Here is a 23,771-nt window from a genome sequence, read left to right as displayed (position 1 = left end):
AATATTAGCTACAAACCCTTTGGGAGAAATTCAGAAATTACCATGTTTTTGCTTGCCTGTTGTCTGTCTCATACACATTCTTTTGATGTGTAAATTTACTTTTTTTCCTGTGAATTGGGATGGTAATGTTTCAGTAGGAGAAGTTTATTTTGATCCTCAAAATTCAGTATTCACGTTATATATGCGTAGGTTGACACAGATCTATAAGAACCATCATAAATGGAAATGAGCCTCACTTGGGGCGCATGTGTACCTTGGGGGATCAACATCAAGGAAAGCGGTCATGGCTTCTTCCCAAACTCTCTGAATGCCAGTCTTAATTGTACTTTCCCATAAGCAGGCCGTGGATCTAATACACTATGATATTTTCTTAATGGTGCCATTTAATAAATGTTTGATAAAAGTTTATTAGGCAAATCAAACATAACAACATTAATGTGTTTATTATGACATAAAGACCCTTTAATGTCAATAGTTCAATTCAGTTTTGGGGGTCTGCATGTTCAAATCTGTGCTTGGTGGCATAAGGAGGAACAAGACATGGTCCCTCTTCTCAGGAGCTTGTAATTTTGTAGGGTTTAGAAGCTATATTTACAAATAAAGTCAAATGCTGTAATGAAGACATAGACCAGGTGATATCGGCATTAAAGGGATCATTTATTACTTAAGGGAAATTGGCAAAAACCTCATAAGATGCTGGCACATTATAGGCATTTAACAAACTGAATAAAAGAGGTAGCACTTGAGCTAGAACCCAGAACTGATGGAAGTATTAAAATATTTAACAATTACATAGTAATTTTACTTTATTTCAGTACTTTAAAAAAAAATCTAATAATTTCTAAGAATGTGACTGTTGAAACTGCAGTTTACTCTTAAATTTTACCTGTACCTCCATCCAAATCTAGGGAATTTGGAAACTATAAGGTCCTACTTTTTCTTTGAATAATTAAGAAAGGGATATGATTATTCCTGGCACTGTCCAACACTAAAGTTTTGGCCCTTCAGAATGTCCTGGACTTTTGTTCCTTTAATTGCTTTTATCTGTTTTTCTGAGATGGATCAGAATCTGGAAGAAAAATAAGCCAATAAACAGCATGAAGCTCTTTATTGGGCCTTACAGTCTCCATTCCCTAGTATCCCACATGTGTGGACAGGGGACTTTATCATTTTGGCGACTCTAGGAAAAACTTACTTAGTTCAGGCTCTTAATCTATTTGGTTACTTCCTGAATGTTCCCATGAAAGGAGAACTCACCCTTTCCTGAGTCTGACTGTGCCCGTGGTTCGCATACCTGAGTTGTCAGTGAATTCTTCCTGAGGGAGCTCTGAGGTCAGCCCGCCTCTAATGTGATTCTGCCCACGAGATCTGGTATCGACCCTTCCGTGGCAGCTCTATCATGTGTTCCCGAGTTGGATCTTCTCTAGGTTAACATCCCAGGCTGCCAGCCCAGAATTTGAAGTTACAACCCAAACTAATAAATTATGGGAGAGTAAACATTAGTTTCAAGTGAGTTTAGTACATTTTTAGGAACCTGTTATTCCAGCATCCCTTTCTGAAACTCTATGGAGCTACTCTGTAGCTGACTAAGTTTCCCAGAGAAGCCAGTTTGCTGGTTTTGTTTGTGTGGCTACCAGCCCAGTGCTGGATAGTGCCTGTCTCTGGAGCTTCAGCAAGTTCCTGATGGCTCCATTCGATCTTCTTCATCCATCCCTCTGCTCTATACATTACCTCTCAGGTACTTTGAGAGAGTTAATAAAGAAATGGACAATTGAGAAGCAGTGTGGTGTATTGAAAGGAGCATTGGAAGTCAGACTCGGGTTCTAATACCAGCTCTGCCACTTACTGGTGGAACAAAAATCATCCGTCTTCTTCATGTGCAATGGGGGGTCATTATAATGACTTACCTGTTTACTGTGAGGATTAGATGATGCAAATGTGTGAAGAAAGTGCTTTGTAAAATGCAATATGCAATAGACATATTAGCATTTGTTCATTAATAATATTGATAAAAGTAGATACCTATAATTTATAAATAATAAGTGATAATAATCAATGATAACAAATGTGTGAAATTTATGGTATAACAAGTACTTCAGAACAAAGCAGCTGACTGTTTCTTCTAGAAAAAGTTTGAGGTTTCTTAACTCTAAAATTTTAATACAAAAATGTGCTGGTAGCAAGCTTGCTCACAAAATAGAACCAGTTATCCACTTTTCTGTAGCCCTCAACCCATCAACTCTGCCAGAGCAGCTTTGGGGTCTCCAGGAGGGCTCAGAGAGATTTCCCACACAAGAACTGGTTTGCCCTCCATGCTGAGTTTATGAAAGATCATAGCCAAGGTAGTAAATTATAAGGTGTTGTAATTCACTTTCCATAGGTGGTCTTGGATGCATTCCATAGCCTTTTGGCTGAAAGGTGGCTGATTTTGAAGCACTGGCACAAAGTCAAAAATTCAGCCCAGATGACTGGTTTGCTGAGCAGTGAGCAATAGCATCAACAGATGAGCCATTTGGTTTTTCTGTGGAGGTCTTTTGTGTTCACTTCACGAATATTTAATTTTTACTGTTTTGAGTATTTCTGGAGTGACTGAGAAACAGTAATTGCAGGTATTTTTCACAGATAGAGGTAGAATTAGTGATCTGATGTATTTCTGTTGATCTTCTTGATTTACTATCTCTTTGCTGCTGCACACCAAAGGTGAAGGTCAGTTCTTTTAATCAGAATTCAGGATTTAGGATTGCTCCCCCAATTAGCACGTCTAATGGTTGGCAGATTTGATGTGCTAAATCCCTTTATGTGCATTTTATTATTTTTTTTCAAAAAGAGAAAAAAAAAAACTGGCACCAATCTTGAGCCTAAAGTAATTTCATGTTTACCACAGCATTTCAAATACTATGTAAGAGTTTGGCTCAGTGTCCCAAAGCACTCTAATTTTTTTCCTCTCGCTTCCAACGCTCCTCAATTCCATGGGATCCAAGCCAGGCAAGTAATGGAAGCCAAGTGGTGCTGCTTGTTTGCTGCGTAGATTCTGACAAATATAGAGTAATTCTTCTATTCTTCAAAGCTGTTACATCTTTGGCTCCAGAACAATTGAGGTTTCAGGCCAAGCATTTAAAACTCTCATCAGCCTAAGATATAAATAAACATATAGTATTTTTCAGTATTTTTTAAGTCAGAATGAATTATACAAGTGTTCGCTACAGTTTCTGAGACTTTGATGTTAAAATGTCCATGTCATTTGTTCATAAGTTTATGTTGTTGAGAACTATTTTTAAATAAGTGCTTGCAACTTTTGTGTGTACAGTACAAATTATTTTGTTTTCAACTCTGTTGCGTAGTGTGTGAATTTTTGTGTTTTGGTGGTAGTAGTTTAGTATAGAGGAAATTTCTGCCATGTTTAAAAATTTAGCTTCCCTACAACAGATGTTAGCATAATTAACTACTTATTGAAAATTACTGGTAAGAATGAATTTCACTTAATGTACCGCATAACACACACTAGGGCATAACTAAGATAATTCCAAAAATCACTTCTCTGGTCTTGGCCCTGCAGATCCGCTTTCTATTCTCCAGTAATTGAGATTAAATTGTGAAATAATATTTCATTTAGTACTCTAGTAAGATTTCATTGGTATAGTTGAAATCTAGGAGAATTTTATCTTTGAGGTAGTGTGAATGTCTGGCTATTATAATTTCAGAGCAGTTTCAGTAAAGGAATTAACAGACCGAGTCAGTTAATTCTGAAGCAGTAAGTCATTTTAACACAAGTAAGTATTTACACTTTCTTAAGCTGAAAACCTTTGAAGCAGTCATTATAATGAGACATCCTAAAACTTAGACACATGCTGTGGCAGATACTAAGAAATCTTTTTAGGAACTGACCTAGTGGGAACTGTAAGCAGAATCGGCTGAAGGAATTGCTGGTTGTCTAAAACCTCACAGTTCAACCAGATAATATGATGTGGCTCTATCAGTTGTACAGTATATCCTACATGTTTCCTTTTAACTAGAATTAAAGTAGGAGGTTTTTGAGCTTGAGAAAGGCAGGCAGAATCTCTGAGGGAACTCAATTTAACACATTTAAAAACTAATTTCTAAATTTAGCTGAAGATCCTTTTATGTTAAATGAGTACTTGTATTGGGGGGAGAGTCTTTGAATAAAAATTGTAGTTGTATAAATAAGAGCAGTTCATCTGGTCTGCTTGATTTCTGCCACCTGTGTTCCTCTTCCCCTCTTCTCCCTCTCCTCCTTGAGGCACATCAAAAAATCCTAAGCAAACCCTAGAATTATCCAAGGGCCTAAATGCTCAATACATTTCATATACATTCTCGTTTAGGCAAAGTTTAGAACCAAGATATTCAGATAGGCAAAGTTTAGAACCAAGCTGAGTATAGTAATCCCCCCTTATCCATGGTATCAGTTACCTGCAGCCAGCCATGGTCTGAAAATATTACCTGGAAAATTCCAGAAATAAACAATTCATAAGTTTTAAATTGTGTGCCATTCTGAGTAGTGTTATAAAATCTCACATGGTCCTCCTCCATCCTGCCTAGGACCCGAATCATCCCTTTGTCCAGGGTGTCCATGCTGTATACGCTCCATTAGTCACTTAGTGGCTGTCTCAGTGATCAGATGGACCATCTCAGTATAACAGTGTTCAAGTAACTTGAACCTGTGTTCAAATAACCTTTATTTTACTTAATAATGGCCCCAAAGTACAAGAGTAGTAATGGTGGCAATTGGCATATTCCAAAGAGAAGCCATAAAATGCTTTCTTTAGGTGAAAAGGTATGTCTGTATTGGAAAGAAACATAGTATATGTAGGATTTGGTACTATCTGCAGTTTCGGGCATCCGCTGGGGGTCTTGGACTATATCCCCTGTGGATGAGAGGGAATTATTGTATGTAATCTCAAACACCATTCATAGCCAGGTAATGAAAGTTTTCCATACATTACAAAGTGAAATGGACATTGAGTCACTTAGCTTTATAATTCGGGTGAAAGTTGTGGGGGCTTACATTATCCAGCTATTGCTTTTGTTCTCTACTTTTGTAGATATACACATAAGCCAAGTAATTCTTAGCTCTCAAACATTAATTCTATCTTTTGAAATCAGCCTCAATAAAAAAAATAAAGTTTAACATTTACCTCAATTAAAAAAAATAAAGTTTAGTATTTACTTTCTAGTAACCCAAAAATTTTTTAGGGAATAAAGTAGAGAATAACTAAATGACATTATTAAAAAATTGATTAGTAAATCAAGCATTCATGTCCAGAGATCATGACACCAGCTTTTTAACTGAAACTAGGTTTTAAGAATTAGATCAACTTCTCTCTTGAGTCAGTAGAAAAAAAGTATCTGCTAGCAATTGTTAGGATGATTATTAATGCTTATAAACATGAATTACCCTTTTAACTGATCTGTTCTCCACATTCCTTCTCCTTGTAGCCCAAAGCAGATTAATCTTTAAATATCATCTTTGTTGCAAGGCAGACATTCTTCTTCATATTTAGGTGAAGCTTATTACCTGATGATCTAGACTTCAAAGGCTCTTCTGAGGCCCAGTTGCCAGAATAGGAGGTGGGGCTTCTCCATTCCCTCCCACCACTATCTTGCTTTTTCATCTTCCAGGACAGCTCATGTCTAGCCTTGTGGAAACCTACAGGACAGAGATAGGTGTCTTAGATGAAAAGATCTTCCAAATAAAAGTTCTTTGTTATTTGTAGGTCTCTTTATTATTACTTCTTCACGTTGCTCTATAGAGTGGAAGCAAGACTATTAGGAGCAGAAGCCAAGACCACCCAGTAGAACGGTGCCAGTGGCTAGAAAAAGCAAAGGGCTGAAATAGGGGTGATGCTGCATTTTCACCTGTTAAATGATCTTTTTAGAAATATTAATACTCAAACACAGACATCTGTAGAACATACTGTGATTTTCGAGGTATCCTATGACCCAGCACATGTTCTTCTTCAGTGCCTTTCCCACTTGGCTGTCCCCCTTTTCTTCCTTGGCTAGCAAACACCTGCTCTTTCAAGGCTAAGTCCAGGCCTTCTGCAAGCAGCCCCCAACCCACAGCCTTCTTTTCAACTAATGCATCCTGAGCAAACTTCTGTCAGAACAAGTTTCAATTAGGATGTACTTCTCTGCCAACTTCTCAGCCTCCCACACCAGACCATGAGCAACTCAGGGTCTGGGACTGTCATTGTCTCTATCTTAAGTTAGTACAGTGCTCGCATAATAGTAATACTCCTAGATAATTGCTAAAGGAATTGTTTTTACTTGAATAAAGCAAAGAAATAAATAGTCTCTGTTAGCCTAAATAGAGAACCATGTGTCATGCCAGCATGTTGTTTTAATTTTAACTTTTCTAGGAGGCAACCAAGTCTTGCATCTCTGTCCAACTCTTTAATTACAGGTTCTGGAGGGAGTAGGGGCTAATGATTTGATGTTGACTCACCTTTGAGCATGATAGCGGTAGTGGTTGGCTAGATAGTAATTTGTAAACTGGACAGCCATTTGAGATGCCATAACAGGAAGCTGACTGGAGTCAATGAATATTCTTCCAAAAGAAGTACAGGTTTAGTCATTGTTCACTTACATTTTTATTAAAGGTTACATTATAATGATGACTGGAATTTTTGCCTCATTCTAGCGAATTCTTCTTCACAAATATCTGACTGTTGCCCTTTCTCAGGTAATGTCAGGATAAATGTAGTATTCACCACAATTATAATTACTTTTTCCTATAATCGTTTTTTGTCTGTTTTCCTTATTATTTGTACATTCCACAGTACCTAGCACATAGTAGGTGCTCAAGACACACTTTGTAAATGTAGTATGAGCCTTAATAATGCATGTCATTGAGGGGCCACTGAATTTTCAAAGAGGCTTCAAGTTGTGTTTGTGCTGTTTTTCACAACCTTGAATTATAAGTCTTTTTAATTTCATAGCACTTCTAAATTAAATGTTGTGTAGTATCACATTTCACAATTCCTGTACTGTAGTGGAGAGGTAGACAGAGGACTAATGTTGAAATACAGATAAGAAAAAATAGCGTATGTTTGACATAGTAAAAAGAACTGAACTCAAAATGGGCCAGAGTTTTCAGTGAGTAGCTTGTGATTTTATGACTTCTGTGCATACTCTAAACACTGTCTTAACCAACCATAAGTTAACTAGTCCACAGTGCCTGGAAATATTCATTTTGGGCTAGCTTGCTCTGTCTAATAAATTGTACTCATGTAGAAGTAGCTTTTGGCCTACTTTTTTTCAACTAAATGCTATGAATGGGTAGAGGGGACATTTATGAAGTATGCTGAAGCAGCTGGGTGATATTGCATTGCTATCCTAGAAATACTGAGAGTGCTTATTTTTAGCTTTCACCTGAGCAAACATGACTCAGTTTGTTGACCTGAATCCATCCAGCCCCTTCTTAAATACACAAACTCTATTAATCCTTAGAACCACACTGGTTTCTAAGTAAGGCCTTCATTTCATATACCTGTTAGTTGACTATGGCTTCTTCAGAGGTTGCAGATAATTTCAGCTTCTTCCATTTCACTCTTTTCTCTTACAATAAAATCCCTCACACTTTTTAAAAATTTAATAATAGAAATCAAACTTCCTTTGATTTTAGACACTGTTTTGTGACACATGTAGTCACAATTTTGGCTACAACTTAATAATAAAAACACCTTCTAACCAGCTATTAGCTATAAGCTTAATTTTTAGTTTACTTTGTTAGGCATTTTACCTAAAGAAACACCTGGAAAATCACTTAACTGGAGTAGGAAGTTGTCTTGAGCTGTAAATACATTATTGGAGAAACATTTACTGTCTGTTTTTGAATAGCAGAATATCTATTTACTTTCTCAAATAATACAACTATTTTACCTTCTGAGCACTACTAGAAAAATTGAAAATATTGAATTATCTTCAGGTTTTAAGTTATGCAAAGGTTTCGAGATTAGAGGACTAATTCAAATGAAGAAAAATATTTGTGTTTTTCAAAGTATAGTTTGAGATACATTTAAGGCTTCTCCAAGTTCATTGCCATGATCTTTCTGAAAATATTAGTGTTCCTGGGATTTTTTTTCTTTATGCAAGAAACACTGGACTAATGAAAGAATGAAAATAATTCAGGCCGCTACAAAGGCAGGCGTTCACTGTGTCCATTAAAAATGCAGCCTTTGTGCCCGTAAAGTGTTCAGCTTCTCTGTTATTAAGTTTGGAATGTGGTTTTGGAACTGAGCTGAAAAACTCAGCTAGTTATTTTTCATTTTGGTCTAAAGAGGGAGAGACTTGTTTTTCAAAAGGAAAAAAAAAAAAGAAATGAAGAAAGGTTAGGTTCATTTTGGAAGAATAGAAGTTTTAGAATGTAGTAACTATTTTCTGCCGCAAATAGTCAGTTTGAGCATGTTAGCCAAAAATAGAATTCATGACTTTTGTCTCCCTGTTTATTTCTCCAACCACATTAAAAAGGATTCAGTGAAATGTGCCATTTGGTCTTTTTAATGTCAGTAGGCTATTTAGCTGAGTCAGGATAACCAACATTTGATTGATTCATATAATAATAATAAGCTAGATGTCTGATTATAGATGGATTAGGTGTAAAGTGTCTGTGATACAGTTTTGAGTTTTAAAGAAAAACTTCCCTGGCATGGATAAGTGGAGCCTCCATGTTGCAGTACGCAGGACTATACACCTGAAAGACTTTCAGCTAGAGTTTAGTAGTTCTCTGTTTTTGGATACATTTTAGTAGGCATTGTGTACTAGCCTTCTGCAAACATAACATCTTACTACTCAAAATTTACGATCAGGATAGATACTTAGGGATAGAAAAAGAACCGTGTTTCTGAGCATTAAAGTAGGGCAAAATATCAATAATACACACTTTTGCTTCCTATGTGACTTTCCTTTACTTTACATATTTCTCTAGTTGCTAACTGATCTCTACTAAATGAGATGATTTCTGCTCATAAAAGGTCTTAAAGCACAGTATGCAAATATCATATGCACAGAATTAAATGTACGGAATTTCAGTGAAAATCCAAGCAATTCAATGTAAATTTGAAATGGATTGGAGGGAGTGTCAGATAGTGATACAAACCATGAATTTACAGGATTCAAAACAATATTGTATTGGGCCATGAGTTAACTGTCCAATACATGAAATAGAACAGATTGTCCAGAAACACTTATTGTTACACATAAGATAAAGATGATATTATAAGTCAATAAGAAAGGAGAGTCTCTTCAGTAAAGGATAATATACATATTTAGAAAAAATAAAAAGCTAGAACCTCAATTCATCTCTTATAGCAAAACAAATAGCAGATGGATTAGCTATTTAAATATTTTTTTAACTGAAATTGTTAAAACTAACTGGAAGTTAATAAAGATGTCTGTTTATTGAATTTGAAGATAAATAAGGTCTCTCTAAGAATAAAGCATGGAAAAAAAATCAAAGGAAAAGACAGATTCTATGAAACCTGGAACTTCTCTGATTAAAATATGCTGTAAACAAGTTTAGATAGCAGATGGAAAAATTAAGATAAATCACTAACAAAAAATATTAAGCAAAGAATATTTCTTATTTATAGACAACTTTTATAAATTAAGGGTTGTGTAGGTAAATTAAATTTAGTATATCATGTGATTGATTATTTTGCAAACACTAGTTGAAAATTTTTAATTATGTAGAAAATATTTATAATAGCTAATATTAATTTTATACTTTTTATGTGCTCAAGCACTATTCTGAATGCTTTTCATATGTTAACTTGTTTAATGTATACAATGATTCAGAGAGGTAGGTTCTATTATTATTGCCATTTAAAAGATGATAAAACTAATATACAGACAGATTTAGTGATTCACCCAAAACTTTCCTACCATGGAATAGTGATGACACAACTAGAAATGAGAGAGCCAAGATTTGACATCAGGCAAGTTGGCTCCAGTGGTGGAGTTATTTACTACTGTACTACTCTGCTTCTCTAAGTGAATAAAAAGAAAAAGCTACAAACCTATATCTAGTATGATCCTATTTTGTAAAAGTGTGTGTTAATATTAGCATATATTTTAAAGTCACACAATTTAATTCATTTATAAATTTTTTTCTAATTATACATTCACAGAAAAGATACAATACTTTGATATTTTTCCAACGGTTGTTACTTCCCTCTAGTGGGATTCTGGGTAAATGTTGTTTTGAACTTTAAAATTTCTGTATTTTGCAGATTTTCTGTTATAACCATATAACCATTTTACAATCACAAAATAGTGCTTTTTAAATGTTATATAATTCAAATGTGATGTTCTTTCTTGACATGCATGTATTATATTTTAGTACACCTTCGAAGGATCAGTCAATGTTTGAGTTTCCACCCTCCGATAGGTACACTCTAAGTAGCGGTCGGAGATTAACAAAGTTCTTTCTCTCAATCAAAAACAGTGTTGTAAAATTTTAGAGTTAAGAAGAATCTTAGAAACCAGCTATCTTGGTTGAATCTTAGAAACCAACCATTTTGTTTATCACATGAGGGTCCCGAAGCTCCTATAGATTTAACTGACTTGCCCAGGATTAACTGGGAGTCAGTTGTTCACCCAGGCTTCAGACCCAGGTTTTCTGACTTCAAACACTATGCTCTGTGGAGCAGGAGAGCCCTGCAAGTCCTCAGGTGGGAACTGGAGCACTGTGCATTTTTGTGACAGCGGTTTGGTGTGAGGAGGTAACTGAACCCAACAGGTTACAAATATAGCCTTCCAATAACACTGATTGAAAGCACAATGGGAAGACTCTTGGGTTTACTTTTTGACACTTCTGGAGGTCACTGAAGGATTCTCACCCAGAGTTGGGAGATACCCAGGTATTACTGGTCCCAAATTACAGAATGTATATTAAAAAAAAAAAAAAGTGGAGAGAAGACAATAGTAAAAAGAATGTTAGCCAGACACGAGCACCTCAGTGGATGATTTTTCTAAAACAGAAAAACATTCTCTTTTCAGCTCCAGGGCCCACGGCGGCAGTGTCCTACCTGTCAGTGAAATGCGTGGATATCCGTAAAAACCATCACAAAACAAAATGGTTAATGCCTTGGGGAGCTAACCAGTGTGACAAGATCCGGGACATCGAGGAAGCAATTCCGAGGGAAATAGAAGCCAATGACATTGTGTTTTCTGTCCACATTCCTCTCCCCAACATGGAGATGAGTCCTTGGTTCCAATTCATGCTGTTTATTCTGCAGCTGGACATTGCATTCAAGCTGAACAACCAAATCAGTAAGTGCATTCTCCTCTCTTTCCTCTCCTACCTTGGGGAATTTCTCTCTTCAAGTTCTGTCAGAGCGGTTTTAATAACAGTAAAATGATAATATTAATAGTAGGTAATTATTGACAACTTACCATTTACTAGGTACTTTTCTGAGTACTCTACCTATATTAACCCATTTCATTTTCCCACCAATTTCTTGAGCTAGGTCTTCTCTTTCATTGGTGAGGTTGCCTGTGGTCAGAGAGTGGATTCAAATCCAGGCAGCCTGGCTTCAGAACTCTGCCCTAACCACCAAGCTTTCTCACCTCTGTAGGGATGAAAAATGTTCCTTTCTTTCCTTGGCTGGTTTAAGGATTAAATTGACATAAGACAGATTAACAAGAGCAAAAAAATTTTTTTTGTACCTCCTGGAACCCCAGAGATATGAGACTCGAGGGCCAATTGGGTAATTGACTCTTATATGTCATCCTGAGCTAAAGAATGGGATAGAGGCCTAGGGCTTCAAAGGGGAGGAGGGTAATTCACAGGATGATAAGATAGCAGATGTTTGGTAATTAGAAGTTTGCCCTGTCATGCAGGTAAGTCTTGCAGATAAAAAGTTATCTCTGGTAAGAGCTCTCTTTCTGTGCCAGGACCCCTATCCAAATTCTTTTAGGCAGTTAAGGGAGAGGTTAAGTTTTTCTTGAGTCTGCTGGGTCTTGATTGCCTTCAGCTCAAAATAATCCGTATGCCAAAGGGACACATTTTGAGATAGCCTATTCTACTTCCCTTTACCTCTCCAGTGCTGTGAAGGAGCTTACTCTGGCGGAGTGATTTAAGGATTTCTGGAAGGTCCTATGTTTCAAAATGTCTTTTACCACTGGACTTTGAGTAAATCCGTCATCTTAGAAGAAGATCCCTGTCAAAATGGGAATGTGAACCCATGAGCCCCGCCTTTTCCACAAAACCAGGTTATTTTTTTAACCTGCTAGTTATGATTCAAGACTCTGTGGGCACGGGCGTATAAGCATTTTGTCAGGAAGAGACTATTGAATGATTTCTGGGAGACAGCTACATGTGGCATCTGGGGATAGTATAGGGAATCCTAGGTTGAGGAAGAAAAAATTGTTTTTTGTTAAAGCAGGATCGGGGTGAGAGAGAAAGAGAAAAAAGTATGTTGAAGACAGCTCTGCCTGGGGCTTGTCCATGGATCAAAGTACTTTTTCTAATTGCGATTTTTCTGTATCAGCAGTAATCTTGATATAAAATTACATTAATTTTACTCTATTTGGGAGTTATAGCAGTATATGTACCTAACTGACATCTTATCAAACAGATTATGCTGAGATGATTTTCCAGAATGCAGACCCCCACCATTTATTTAATCTTTTACCCTTTACTTCAAAATGTTTTTGAGTGCCCATGCCATACAGTGTACTAATAGCTGGACGTGGGGATACAGATGAAGACTCTGCCCTTCAAGGGGCTTATAGTCAAGTGGAAATGAATGGGAAATAACCATTCATTTCAGTATGGTGTGCTAGGTGCTGCAGCCAAGGTATGACCGGCAGGCTGTGGGAGCATAAAGAACAGGCATTAGAGCAGGAAAAGGCTACCTTGGTGTATGTGTGTGTTGTGTAATGTAGTGTAATGTAGTGTAGCACAGTGTAGAAGTGAGCAAACAGATATTTGAGGTGAGTGTGAAAGAGTGAAAACTCTGACAGGGATTTGGTGGTGAGGGTGGGGGAAATAGAAGAGCTCTCTATATAGAGGAAACAGGGAACAGCTGATATGAAGATCTGTATTTGCACAACAGCCTGATACATTCAAGGGGTAGTTCCCATGTCCCATTCTTTTGCCTATTGACTTATTCATTGGCTGTGTAACACATTTATTTATTCATTCATTCATTCAAGCTTTATTAAGTCCTTACTGTATGTAAAGCCCCAGGTACTGAGGATACAAGACTGAACAAAAAATGTTCTTGTAAGGGGTTAGGGAAGATGGGGGTTGGAAAACAGATACTTGAACCCTACCAAAAAGAAAGACATGTGCTATAATGAGAGGAATATGCAATGCTGTGATATTGTGATTTATAAGAAATAGATATTTGGTCTTCATCCACAGTTCCTGGCTCACAGCTCCCAAAACCCTTGCAGTTTCCTGAGCTATGAAAGTACTGGGAGCATCTTTTGTTATATTTGGTCTCTTGTCTTCAGTTCCTGAAAATGCTTCAGAGCCATAAAGACGAAGTGGGTGTTTTGTTTTCATAAAAAGCCCCTTTCCACCACAACTGGGCTTATGTTAGTGGGTAACTTTTGGAAAGTACCTAAGGATAGGGGCGGATTTCCAAGGAAACTGTAAGTCCCCACACTGATTTCCGGGGAGGAGAGAAGGGCTGGAGGTTGAATCAGCCACCAATGGCCAATGCTTTAATCAGTCATGCCTATGTAATGGAACCTCAATAAAAACCTCAAAGGAAAGGGTTTGGAGAGCTTTTAGGTTGGGGAACCAGAACACTTCCATGTGCCGGGCCTCAACTCCATGAAGACAGAGACTCCTTTGTTAGGGACCTTGCCCTATATTCTCTTCATCTAGCTTTTGATTCATATCGTTTGTAATAAATTGGCAATCTAGTGAGTAGATGGTTTTTCTGAGTACTGTGAGCTGCTCTAGCTAATGAGTTGAACCCAGCAAGCGGGTTGTGGGAACTTCTGATTTATAGCCAGTCAGAAGCACAGGTGACAACCTGGGCTCATCATTGCCATCTGAAGTAGGGGCAGGTCTTGTAGGACTGATTTCTTAATCTGAAATCTGATGCTATCTCCAGGTAGATAGTGTCAGAATTGAGTAGAATGTTAGGACACCCTGATGGTGTCCGAGAATTGTTGGATGCGTGGGAAACCCCCCACCACACACACATCCTAATTGGTGGTGAGAACATATTACTTATATATCTTAATAACTTACAGATGAATTACTTCCCAGCAAATGTTAATCTAAACATCAAAAATGCTTATGTTGGTGAGGCTTTAGCTAAAACATTTCTATATGTAAATGAAGTGTGAATATATATTCAGGCTCCAAAATATATTTTATCTTTATTTAGAAAAAGACTGTACTGAAGATTCTTATCTTTTAAAAAATCCTTAAATTTCTTGTAACATGAGGGCCTGCAATTACTAAGGGCACACAAAAACTTTAACAAGATAGATAACTAACAGTTCCTTCAATAAATGTATAAAATAGCTGAAACCATAGAGCCATCAAGAAAACCAAATCAAAAAATACTTTTTTTTGAGCAGTAGCACTGGTTGGGGGCTGTTGACTTTAGTAAGAGAAAGTGGGGATTTTTTTTTCCTTCAATTTATTCTCTATACCTTTGTTTATGGACAAGGAAGAAAGCATCAATTAAAAGGTGGTAGTATGTCTGTGCTCATTGATACAGATATATACCTATATGTATTTTAATTACAATAATATTTATAAGACACATTAGACTTTTCTGTGATCCTTATATTAAGGATGCATGAGACTGCCTGTCCAGTGTTTACATTTTATCATTGTTAGGATGCCTTTCTGGCAGCAATAAATGGGACAGGAGAAAAGAGATGGAGTGTGATAAACAAGACCCTATTATATGTGGATGACTTCCTGTTTATCAAGGATTGAGCTGTAACAATATTGCCTCGAATGTAAGGAAAAGTCAGGACCAATCTTATGTTTCCTTTAAGCTTTCCTAGACAGTCTATGAAATGAGTTTCAGATTCCAAATAATGGAAAGAGATTTCACATTTGTACTATGAAATTAAAGTTGGGGTTTCTAATATATATAAATGGTCAGAGTTCTCAACTATCTTTGAAGAGTCTTTAAGCAGATAAAATAATCTAAGGACTATATATTTTAAATGACTTTAAATCATTTGAAGTTAAATGTTTATTCCTTTTAAGCTTTTTAAGGTAATACAGGTTTTAGGCAAGATTTGAAATCTTGTCAAAACCTTGGAAACTGGAAAAGCATTGACTTGACACTTAAAAAGCTTGTCATTGTTTCATCAATTCCAAGATTTAATCAGGCTGATCCTTAAGGGGGAGGAGGGCATAATGATAGATATTAGGGTAATTTATAGTAATGAAAGTGGTTAGAGACTGTGTATATTTGATTATCAAGAAAGACGATATTCCATTTATATTATGAAAAAAAGTAACTTACATTTGAAAAATAATTTTAAACAGAAAATCTTTTAAACATAAACATTTTAAACACAATTGTCATTTGGTGATAAGCATAAAAAGTAGTAGCCACTTCAACTTTTAAATGGCGATAGTTTTAATAAAATAGTAGTCTACAAGATCTGGGGAACAGAGGCCAACTGAAGAGAATCCAGAGACTGAGAGATACTTGGAAATAGAAGTAACTGACCTTTCAGTGAATATCAATTACAAATTCTGAGCACATCTATCTGGAAATCCACAATTGGGTCAGTGCTGACTTTTCCCTGAACATTTCAGAGGCATGGAATTAACCTGTTTGTCGAGGCACAGATGTGGTATTTCTGTAGAATTGTAAGGGATACAAGACTTGTTTTTACTCCAAAGAGTTAGGAAATGAAGGGAGTGTGATTAGACTGAAAACGGTGTCAGGAAAATTGTCACTGAAGCAAAAAGTTCTGTCTGCCTGCACAGTCTAAGTGCAATGAGATATGTACAGGTTTTGCAGCAAAGAAAGTAAAGGTTTATTTTGGAGAATTCAAGTCCTGGAGATACAGGTGAGCCACTGCTCAAAGACCTGGCCCCCTAAGTGTCTTGAGGGGATAGATTATATAGGGAAAAATCATTAGCCATGGAAGCTAAGGGAGTTGGGGTCATGGGTGGTACTGATTGAATAGGGCTGGGGTAATTGATCATTGTGTCAGGTTCTGGAATCAGCCACCGCCTAATCCTGTTTGGTCCTGTGGTCTGTGGGGCTGTTGCACTTTCATGGGTCTGGGAATGAAACACACCTCAAGCCAAGATGTTATCCTTGGTTTAACCGAAACTTATTCTCTTCATGACTTATTCTCTTCATGATCGATAGACCCGAGGCTTTATTCTTAAAAGATTTGACACTAGCTGGAACCTTATGTCCTAAGGCTTAATGATTAAGGGGGTAAGTCATACAAAAGTGGAAGGATAAGGGTGGAAAAAACAAGTGAGTCATTATACTAGGCAAATGCCATTATACTAGGCAAAGCCTGCTTGAAGCAGAGAAAAAGCTATCTTAAAGAAATGAAGTCTGTGTACAGTTACACAATGTCAGCCTAAATATTTGGCATCTGGATGCATGTTTAATCATTGGAAAAAATGAGTGCTTACCTATGTGATGGGCTTAGATTTTTCTGCAACACCAAATTCTGTTATTTGAAAATATCCTCTAGAGTGTGTGCATCTTATTCTTTTTAAAGTGTATTGTCAGTCATTCAATTTATGTATATCTTTGTGAAATGTAGGCTTGAGTTGGCTAACATAGTGCCCATTTGTAATGGAATATCACTTTACTGATTATACCTGCAAGTCACATACTTAGCGTAAACTCTGACTCTTCATGGGGCTTCTTTTGAGGAACTTGGGTGCAGAGATCAAAGAAGGAAAGTTTTATTTTTCACATGTCTCTACCCAGCTTTCAAATCTATAGGCTGCTGAAATAGAAGCACCAACAGTCATTGGCAGAAAGCCTCAAGATGGATTGTTCTGTCTTGAGTAGTAAATCTGGGATTTTCAGGGGTCTAAAAATTCGTTAGGCTGAAGAAATACTGGTAAGTGGTGCATGCTGGGGAAAGCCAGGGGGTCTTTTTTATTTTTAGGTAATGAAGTTGTTCTGTTTTGCCTTGAATCCTATGCTGTATTCCGTAAGCGAGTTCTAAGTCTTACTTGCTTGTTTCAGTATAGCAAATGACTACATGAAATGATGGAATTATCTATTTCTATGACTGACAAGTGATTTTTCTTTTCCCAAACTGAAAACATTTCTGGAGAACATATTTCTAGTTAAGGGAAAACAAATCAGAATGATAGTATTACCCACTCGGTTTTCAGGTTAGATCACCGAGTGTCCTGGGAAAAGATTGCCTTTTTATGAAGTGATCGTGTTCTTTTATTTGTGCATCTATTATGGAGTGTTAGGTAGACACTATATGAAAACAATTAGAATAGAGGAACAATTTGTTAACTGTAAAAAATAAACTGTCAGATTAGCCACAATGATTAGGGGTGAATTTATAGAAGGCAGAAATTCGGGGAGTCCTTCTGTGAACTTATTGTTGGCCATCAGCAGGAGCTGTGGTTCTTAATAACGTTTTTAGATACCTCTTGGGAAGGGGTCCAGAAAGAGAGTTGAATGGGGCAGAGGATTCCATATACCATAAAACTACAACGGCTGTGATGGAACAGAACATTGGTAATATGGTATTCACACAACTGGAATTTCAGGTTTCATCAGATAATCCTCTTTAACAAAATATGTTGAAGCAACTACTGAGAAAGTGAATTCTACCCTTCCATTCCCCACAAAAAGAGACCGTCTTTGATTCATGACTATATTATAGTCTGTGTTTATAAGGAAAACATTTCTGATTAGTTATTTTTTTAGTTGCAGGCTAGAGTCACCAAGATTTTCAGTTACCTCTTAAATTTCTTTACCTACCTTAATCAGAGCCAATGTAAGCAGAAATAGAAACTTCAGAATTTCTCTCTATCCTCTTGCTTCTCCCCCTTAAACAAACAAACAAACAAACAAAAAAGCTGAAAAAGCTCAAAATATACCAGAAAAATCCGGGAGACTTAAATGGAGAGGAGTTTGTTGTGATGGGTAAAGATAGGGAAGTTGTCAGTATTTAAGATGAGTTTACATGGCCAGTCCTCTTTCTTAAGGAGTCATGCATCCCCCGCTTCAAACCAAGTCTAGAAACTGGAATTTACTAGTATGAATCAGTCTTACCTACTGACTTGAAATAGAAAGAAACTAAAGTCATGGGAGAAGACTGTATTTTGATGATTAACCCAGGGCAGTGAAGATTAGGGACATCATGTTTGTTTCTTCTCATTCATGGATTGTCTTTCCCTTTGAGGGAATCTTCAGGCATAACTTCGGAATTACCCATTGAGAGCATGTTGACATTGGCAGAAGTGTGGGAACCTTTGGCTTTGTTTTATTTGGATGTGATGATTGGTATCCTATACTTGGATAGCATCACTATGAAGCTGTCTGGATCTATCTGGCTCAATGGTTTTGTGTTATGTATTTCCAAATGAAAAAAAAAACCAACCAAGAAACAGAGTTGGGCTCCTCTCTAAAACCTTCCCAAGATTTTAAAATGAATGTTATAGTTTACTATGTCCATTTCCTCCCACTTCCTTCTGTTGTCCATTGGCTTATTGGTCAATTTAGCATTGAAAGTATATCATAGGGGCTTGGTCCCTATTCTTAACAAAACACTCATCTGTGGTGCTGAACAATTTACAGTAATTACGAAATATCAGTTATGTAATTACAGATTTTGAACACTGGAAGGAATGTTAGAGAAATGATGGTCTTATAATCTTCAACCAACAGTTTATGGGTAGAGTTCAAGGACCAAGTGAGCCCCCTGATATGCTATGTAAAATTCTAGCCATATTTACTTATATGAATTTTTAGCTTAAGAGGGTTTGTAGCTTCTGTCAGGTTTTTACATAGGGGCTTGACCTCAAAATGTTGGAGTCTGGTTTTTTAATTTATGAGATGAAGAAACCTTACAATAAGGGATACTTGCCCTCTGTAGCACAGCTAGCTGGAGACAGAGCAGGATCTCCTTGTCGTATATCAACCATGTAGGTAGATGGATGGTACATGGCAACAAGTACACTACCCTATACAGGTTAGTAAGCCTTCTACTAAACAGTAGCCTCTAATATTCTTGGACAAAAGTTACACTGATCTTTCTAAAATGCTGTATTTTTCTTTCTGTCATTTGTTTGTTTGTTTGTTTGTTTTTAAATCTCCCAATCTGTAGTTCAAGGTAAGTAGTATAGTCTCGAATCTAGACTAGGAGGTAGGCAGGTCCTGTTTATAGTGCCACAGCTGCAGATCACCCACGTGTCTCATTTCCTGCTCTGAGTTTAGAATATAAATGAGGAGATTTTCTTTGCATCCATAACAAGTATATCCTGGTTACTAAAATAAAAAGCTGGTGACGTCAATGAAAAATATGAACTACAAAGCAGCCAGCAGCAGCAGATTCCTAGATGGTACTCCCAATATATATAAGGTGTTTTAGTGTTTTTACCTTTTCTAACTTTGGATTTTTTCGTCACTATTTAAATGCCAGTCAGTCATCACATAGCTAATGTGCGGTTATTTTTATGGGGAATTATACCTTTATTTTGGGCAACCTAAGAAAATATCAAGTAAAATTATTTTCTGGTTTATGCTTTCCAAAGCAAAAGAAAGATGGGAGAAGGAAAATCTTTTGTTAAGCAAGGCAGAATTCTACTTTCAAATGTGCCAGGGACTCCACTGGAAAAAAACATTTCTCTGAACATCTACCTTCTAGAAATGGCTCCAGTTCCTCTTTGGCTTTAGTAAGTTAGTGTTAATGGTGTTATCAGGAGAGGATGTAGTAATTCTTCAAGGGAAGAAGAGGTTCTGGTTTTTTAATTGTTCTGATCTAGGTCGTTTCCTAAAATAATTGTCCAATAAATCATATCTTTCCTGCCTTGCCAGTTCTTTATATTATGACCACAAAGGAAAGCCCAAGCCTGACCTAACAAGCAAAATTATGCCTTTTTTAAAGGTAAAGTTTGGGGAAGATTGAAAATATTTAAATTTACTATCTTAAAAAAAAGTTTCTGTCACATAGAAAAGAGTTCTAATAATCAAAGTCATTTAGTAATGAAAAGGCTGTATCTTCAAGTAGTGAGCAGCCTATTCACTGGTAGTAATCAAGCAGAAGATGTTTGGCAGGGGTGCAGATTATAATGATGATGACCACAGTGATAGCTTGCAGTGAGTCTTTTTGTATCAGAGATGCTGGCCGTTGTCTCTGTTGCCAACCATTTGCTTTGGCCTCATACCATTTCCTTGTTGAATTTGCCTATCTCTTCTCTCTCAGAGTGGGCTTCTACCATGCTCAATGAATGGGCAGCTGGCCACACGATCAATCCCCTAGCCACAGATAATTGGGTTAGAATGGGCCCTTGACCCAAGGGGAGAAATCAGATTCTTTTTTTTCAAAAATTGAGATTCAATATTTCTAGGCTCATCTTCACTGGCACTTAAACTGAAAAGTCTTGAGGACTATCTGGGGAGCCATCATTCACCACATGCATGGAGAAGCAGAAAAAGATGATTGGCTAAGTGGGAAAACCGGACGCAAAGAGAAAGTGGAGATGAAGGACTGTGGGGTGTAATTATGATCAACTATAAGTGATGACTTTCTCCCTGACAGCTTTCTCTTCCTGGTTCCAGTCCTTCAAACTTGTCAGCACTTTCTGTCCTTGAATTCCTTGAGATACTCTTGTATCCTTCCAGCTGATTTCTATTTAAGCCAGTGTTGGTGAAATCCTGTTACTTGCAACCAAATCATCTCTGATTAAGACAACTTTTTCTTTATTTCATCTGATCATCTCAATAATTCTCCCTGGCAGAATGAGGAAACTGAGCAGGATAGAGATTAAATGATTTAAAGTCTCCCAGCTGGGAAATAGAGGGGTTGTAATTGAAAGTGATCTTGTGGCTCCAGTGCCTGGATCCCACCGTGAGTCAATGGATAGTGCTGTGGAATGGCTCCCTGTTCTGAGTGGAAATTATACTAGATGACTCCTGAGGGTCCATCTACTCTAACTCTTTTGCCGAAAGTTTATGATTCACTTAAGATTCTTTGTAAAAATCTTATGAGTAACCCTTCAACTTCTTAAATAGGTGACTTCAGAGACCCTCACGTGTGAACCATTTTAGAAGACACCTCTTAGTACAGATGCCTCTTTGTTAGTGGGTGAGCTTAGTGTTGAAATGAGTGCGTTTTCTTGTATTTAATTTTGTTACTTGTTACCGTGTGTTCATTTCTAGTCCTCGGGTAGGCAGACAGGGTTGGTGTACTGGAAATGTATTTTTAGTCTGACATTAAAAAATGTATCATAGACACCAACACAGGAAGCAGTTTTTAGGTGAGTCAGTGTATAAATAACCAAAGAGTTTTCATAAAGGGATAGCAGATCTTTTAATTTAACAGTCTAGCTTCTGAGCCCTCCTTCCCAACTTCCTTCATTCATTCAGTAGTCATTATAGGGTTTCTAGTGTGTGTTGGCGTTTTTTTACTTAGGATTTCAGATACAGAGAGATAAGTCCTTCATGATACGGTTTCAAAAAACCTCACGGCCCTTCAATGTTTACTTCTCTCTATCCTGCAAGCCTAAATTTTGAGGACTGTATCTTGTTCATCTTTGCATCCCCATACTTAGCAGAGCCCTGGGCATAGTGAATACTCGAGTTGTACTCAAAATAATCAGTTGAGAGCTCACAATCTATTTCAAAGAGAAAGAAACAAAAATGACACCAATGTGTTCAGTGCTAAGTACTCAAAGTATTCCATAAACACAGACAGGGAAATGGTTAACTCACCAAGAAGGTAGTAATTGGTTAATACAGTCTTTAAGGGTGGACTCTTAAAGGAGATGGTGGAATTTATGACTATCTACTATCTGATGGCAAAGAAACAGTTCAAGGGCAGCCTTATTTTGTTATGGGAAGCCAGAGTGTTTGGGCTGAATCCTCGACCTGCCACTTAAAAATTATGTGAGTTTTGGTAAGTTTCTGAACTTCTTATACTTCATTTTTTTATCTCTAAAATAAAGATAATAATAGTGCCACCCTTATAGGATCGTTTTAAGGATTAAACTAGAAAAATACATATGAGGCTTTTACATAGTAAATGATCAATAAAGATGAGTTATTTATTATTCTTAGACTTGACCGGAGAGGAGGAATGTTAAGTTCTAGAGAGAATGTAGAAGCCCAGAAAGGGAGGCAGCAGGGCTGAGTGTTCAAAACAAGGTACCAGGTGGATGCTAGCCGCAGGCCTTTCATTACTTCAGGACAGTGGTTGTTAACCTTGGACCAAGGACCTTAACCTTGGGAGAAAAATGTGCATAGGCCCCATTCACACATATTGTCTTCATATTTCTTCTGAAACCCTGAAAGTCATCCATGGAATTGAGAGGTTTGTGAAACCTCAAGGCAAGAGCTCCAACTTCACAGTACAAGTAGACCGCATGAGTGCCAGATATGCTGATCAACACTTGAAATGGGTGAAGAAAACCCTTTTAAAATAGAAGGTGTGGGAAATTTTCAGCATCCTTAGGAGAATATGCTCACAAGGCATGATTAAATTATATTTGACTATAAACATATTAATGTATAAATTAAGGTGTTTAGGACTAGAATAATAATTCAGGATGCGAGCAGAGGATATACCTCTTGAAGCCCCGAAACTGAAATTATAGAAGTTAAGTGACTTCTCCAAAGTCACCTGGTTTGCAGGTGAGAAAGTCAGGACTAACACCCGTATTTTTCTACCATGAAAAGCTATGAAGTAACATGTTGTATGCAAAGCCCTGTAAGCCCATTTGTTAGGCTGTAGAAGAATTCCACAGTAGAGAGAAAAGATAAGCTGTTGAAAGACAGATGGGCCAGTTGGTGCATTGCCTTGATGACCAGGCAAAGAAATATGGAGTTTGATCCTTAAGAAAAAGAATTGAAAATCACATATCTAGTGCTGAAATGAAATGTGGAATTCAGGATTTGAGACTCAGCTTGTCCTTTGAATTATACAGCAGCTGGAAATCACATTTCTCTCTCTTTATTTCCATCTGGACTTCTCGCATGGTGGTATTCCCGACGGGAGGGCATCTGTGAACTTTTTAATGGGAGAAGTCGTAAAGCTGGGTTAGGGCTGTGTTCGCACAAGGCTGGCTTCGGAGGCAGGTAAAATCTGACTCCCCTTTTGCTTTTCAGCTACAGACACAGCCATCGCTGCCGCCACCAGCTGAGTGACTCGAAATCTAGGGGTTGCCAGTAATTGTGGGTTTAAGTCACAGAGGAAAAAGATAAGAGGCTAGCAAGGCTGGTTTTTCCACAATTAAATGTTGCCTCTCGGGCTTCTCTGACGGCAGGAATCCAGGAGGTCAGGAACCACCAGCCATATTATTTTTCTCCCTGGCTGCCTTCTCTCATTTGTATCCCCTCCTCATTCATGGGAACGAAGAAAAGGTGGGATGGAAATAAAAAGCTTGTTCTAGCCTACTTTTTCCTTTACGAAACTTGTCAGAAACAAAGCTTTCCTGTGAAACAGATGTGATCCCTTCTGGTAGCTGGCTTTTCCTGTGGCAGCACAAAGCTATTTTGGGGGGAAGGGGGAGAAAACTATTGTTGCAATGCACTATTGTCCTTTTATAATTATGACGATTTTTTCTCATGTACTGCCAAGTATTCTGGTAT

At 37.3% G+C, this 23,771-nt stretch overlaps 1 protein-coding gene across 3 annotated transcripts in view; it reads left to right on the top strand.

The window, feature by feature from the left end:
* The window catches only part of WLS (Wnt ligand secretion mediator), a 92,290-nt gene that overhangs the window by 24,983 nt on the left and 43,536 nt on the right, over positions 1–23,771 (top strand). For all 3 annotated transcript variants that reach the window (XM_039838552.1, XM_039838553.1, XM_039838551.1), the window contains exon 2: positions 11,017–11,289. In XM_039838552.1, the coding sequence (XP_039694486.1) occupies positions 11,017–11,289 (273 nt within the window). The remainder of the gene's footprint in view (positions 1–11,016; positions 11,290–23,771) is intronic.

The sequence above is a fragment of the Pteropus medius genome, unplaced genomic scaffold, assembly GCF_902729225.1.
Source record: "Pteropus medius unplaced genomic scaffold, Ma_sr-lr_union100, whole genome shotgun sequence".
NCBI lineage: Eukaryota > Metazoa > Chordata > Mammalia > Chiroptera > Pteropodidae > Pteropus > Pteropus medius.
Note: the sequence above shows the minus strand (reverse complement) of the source record. Positions and strands in the feature narration are given on the sequence as shown.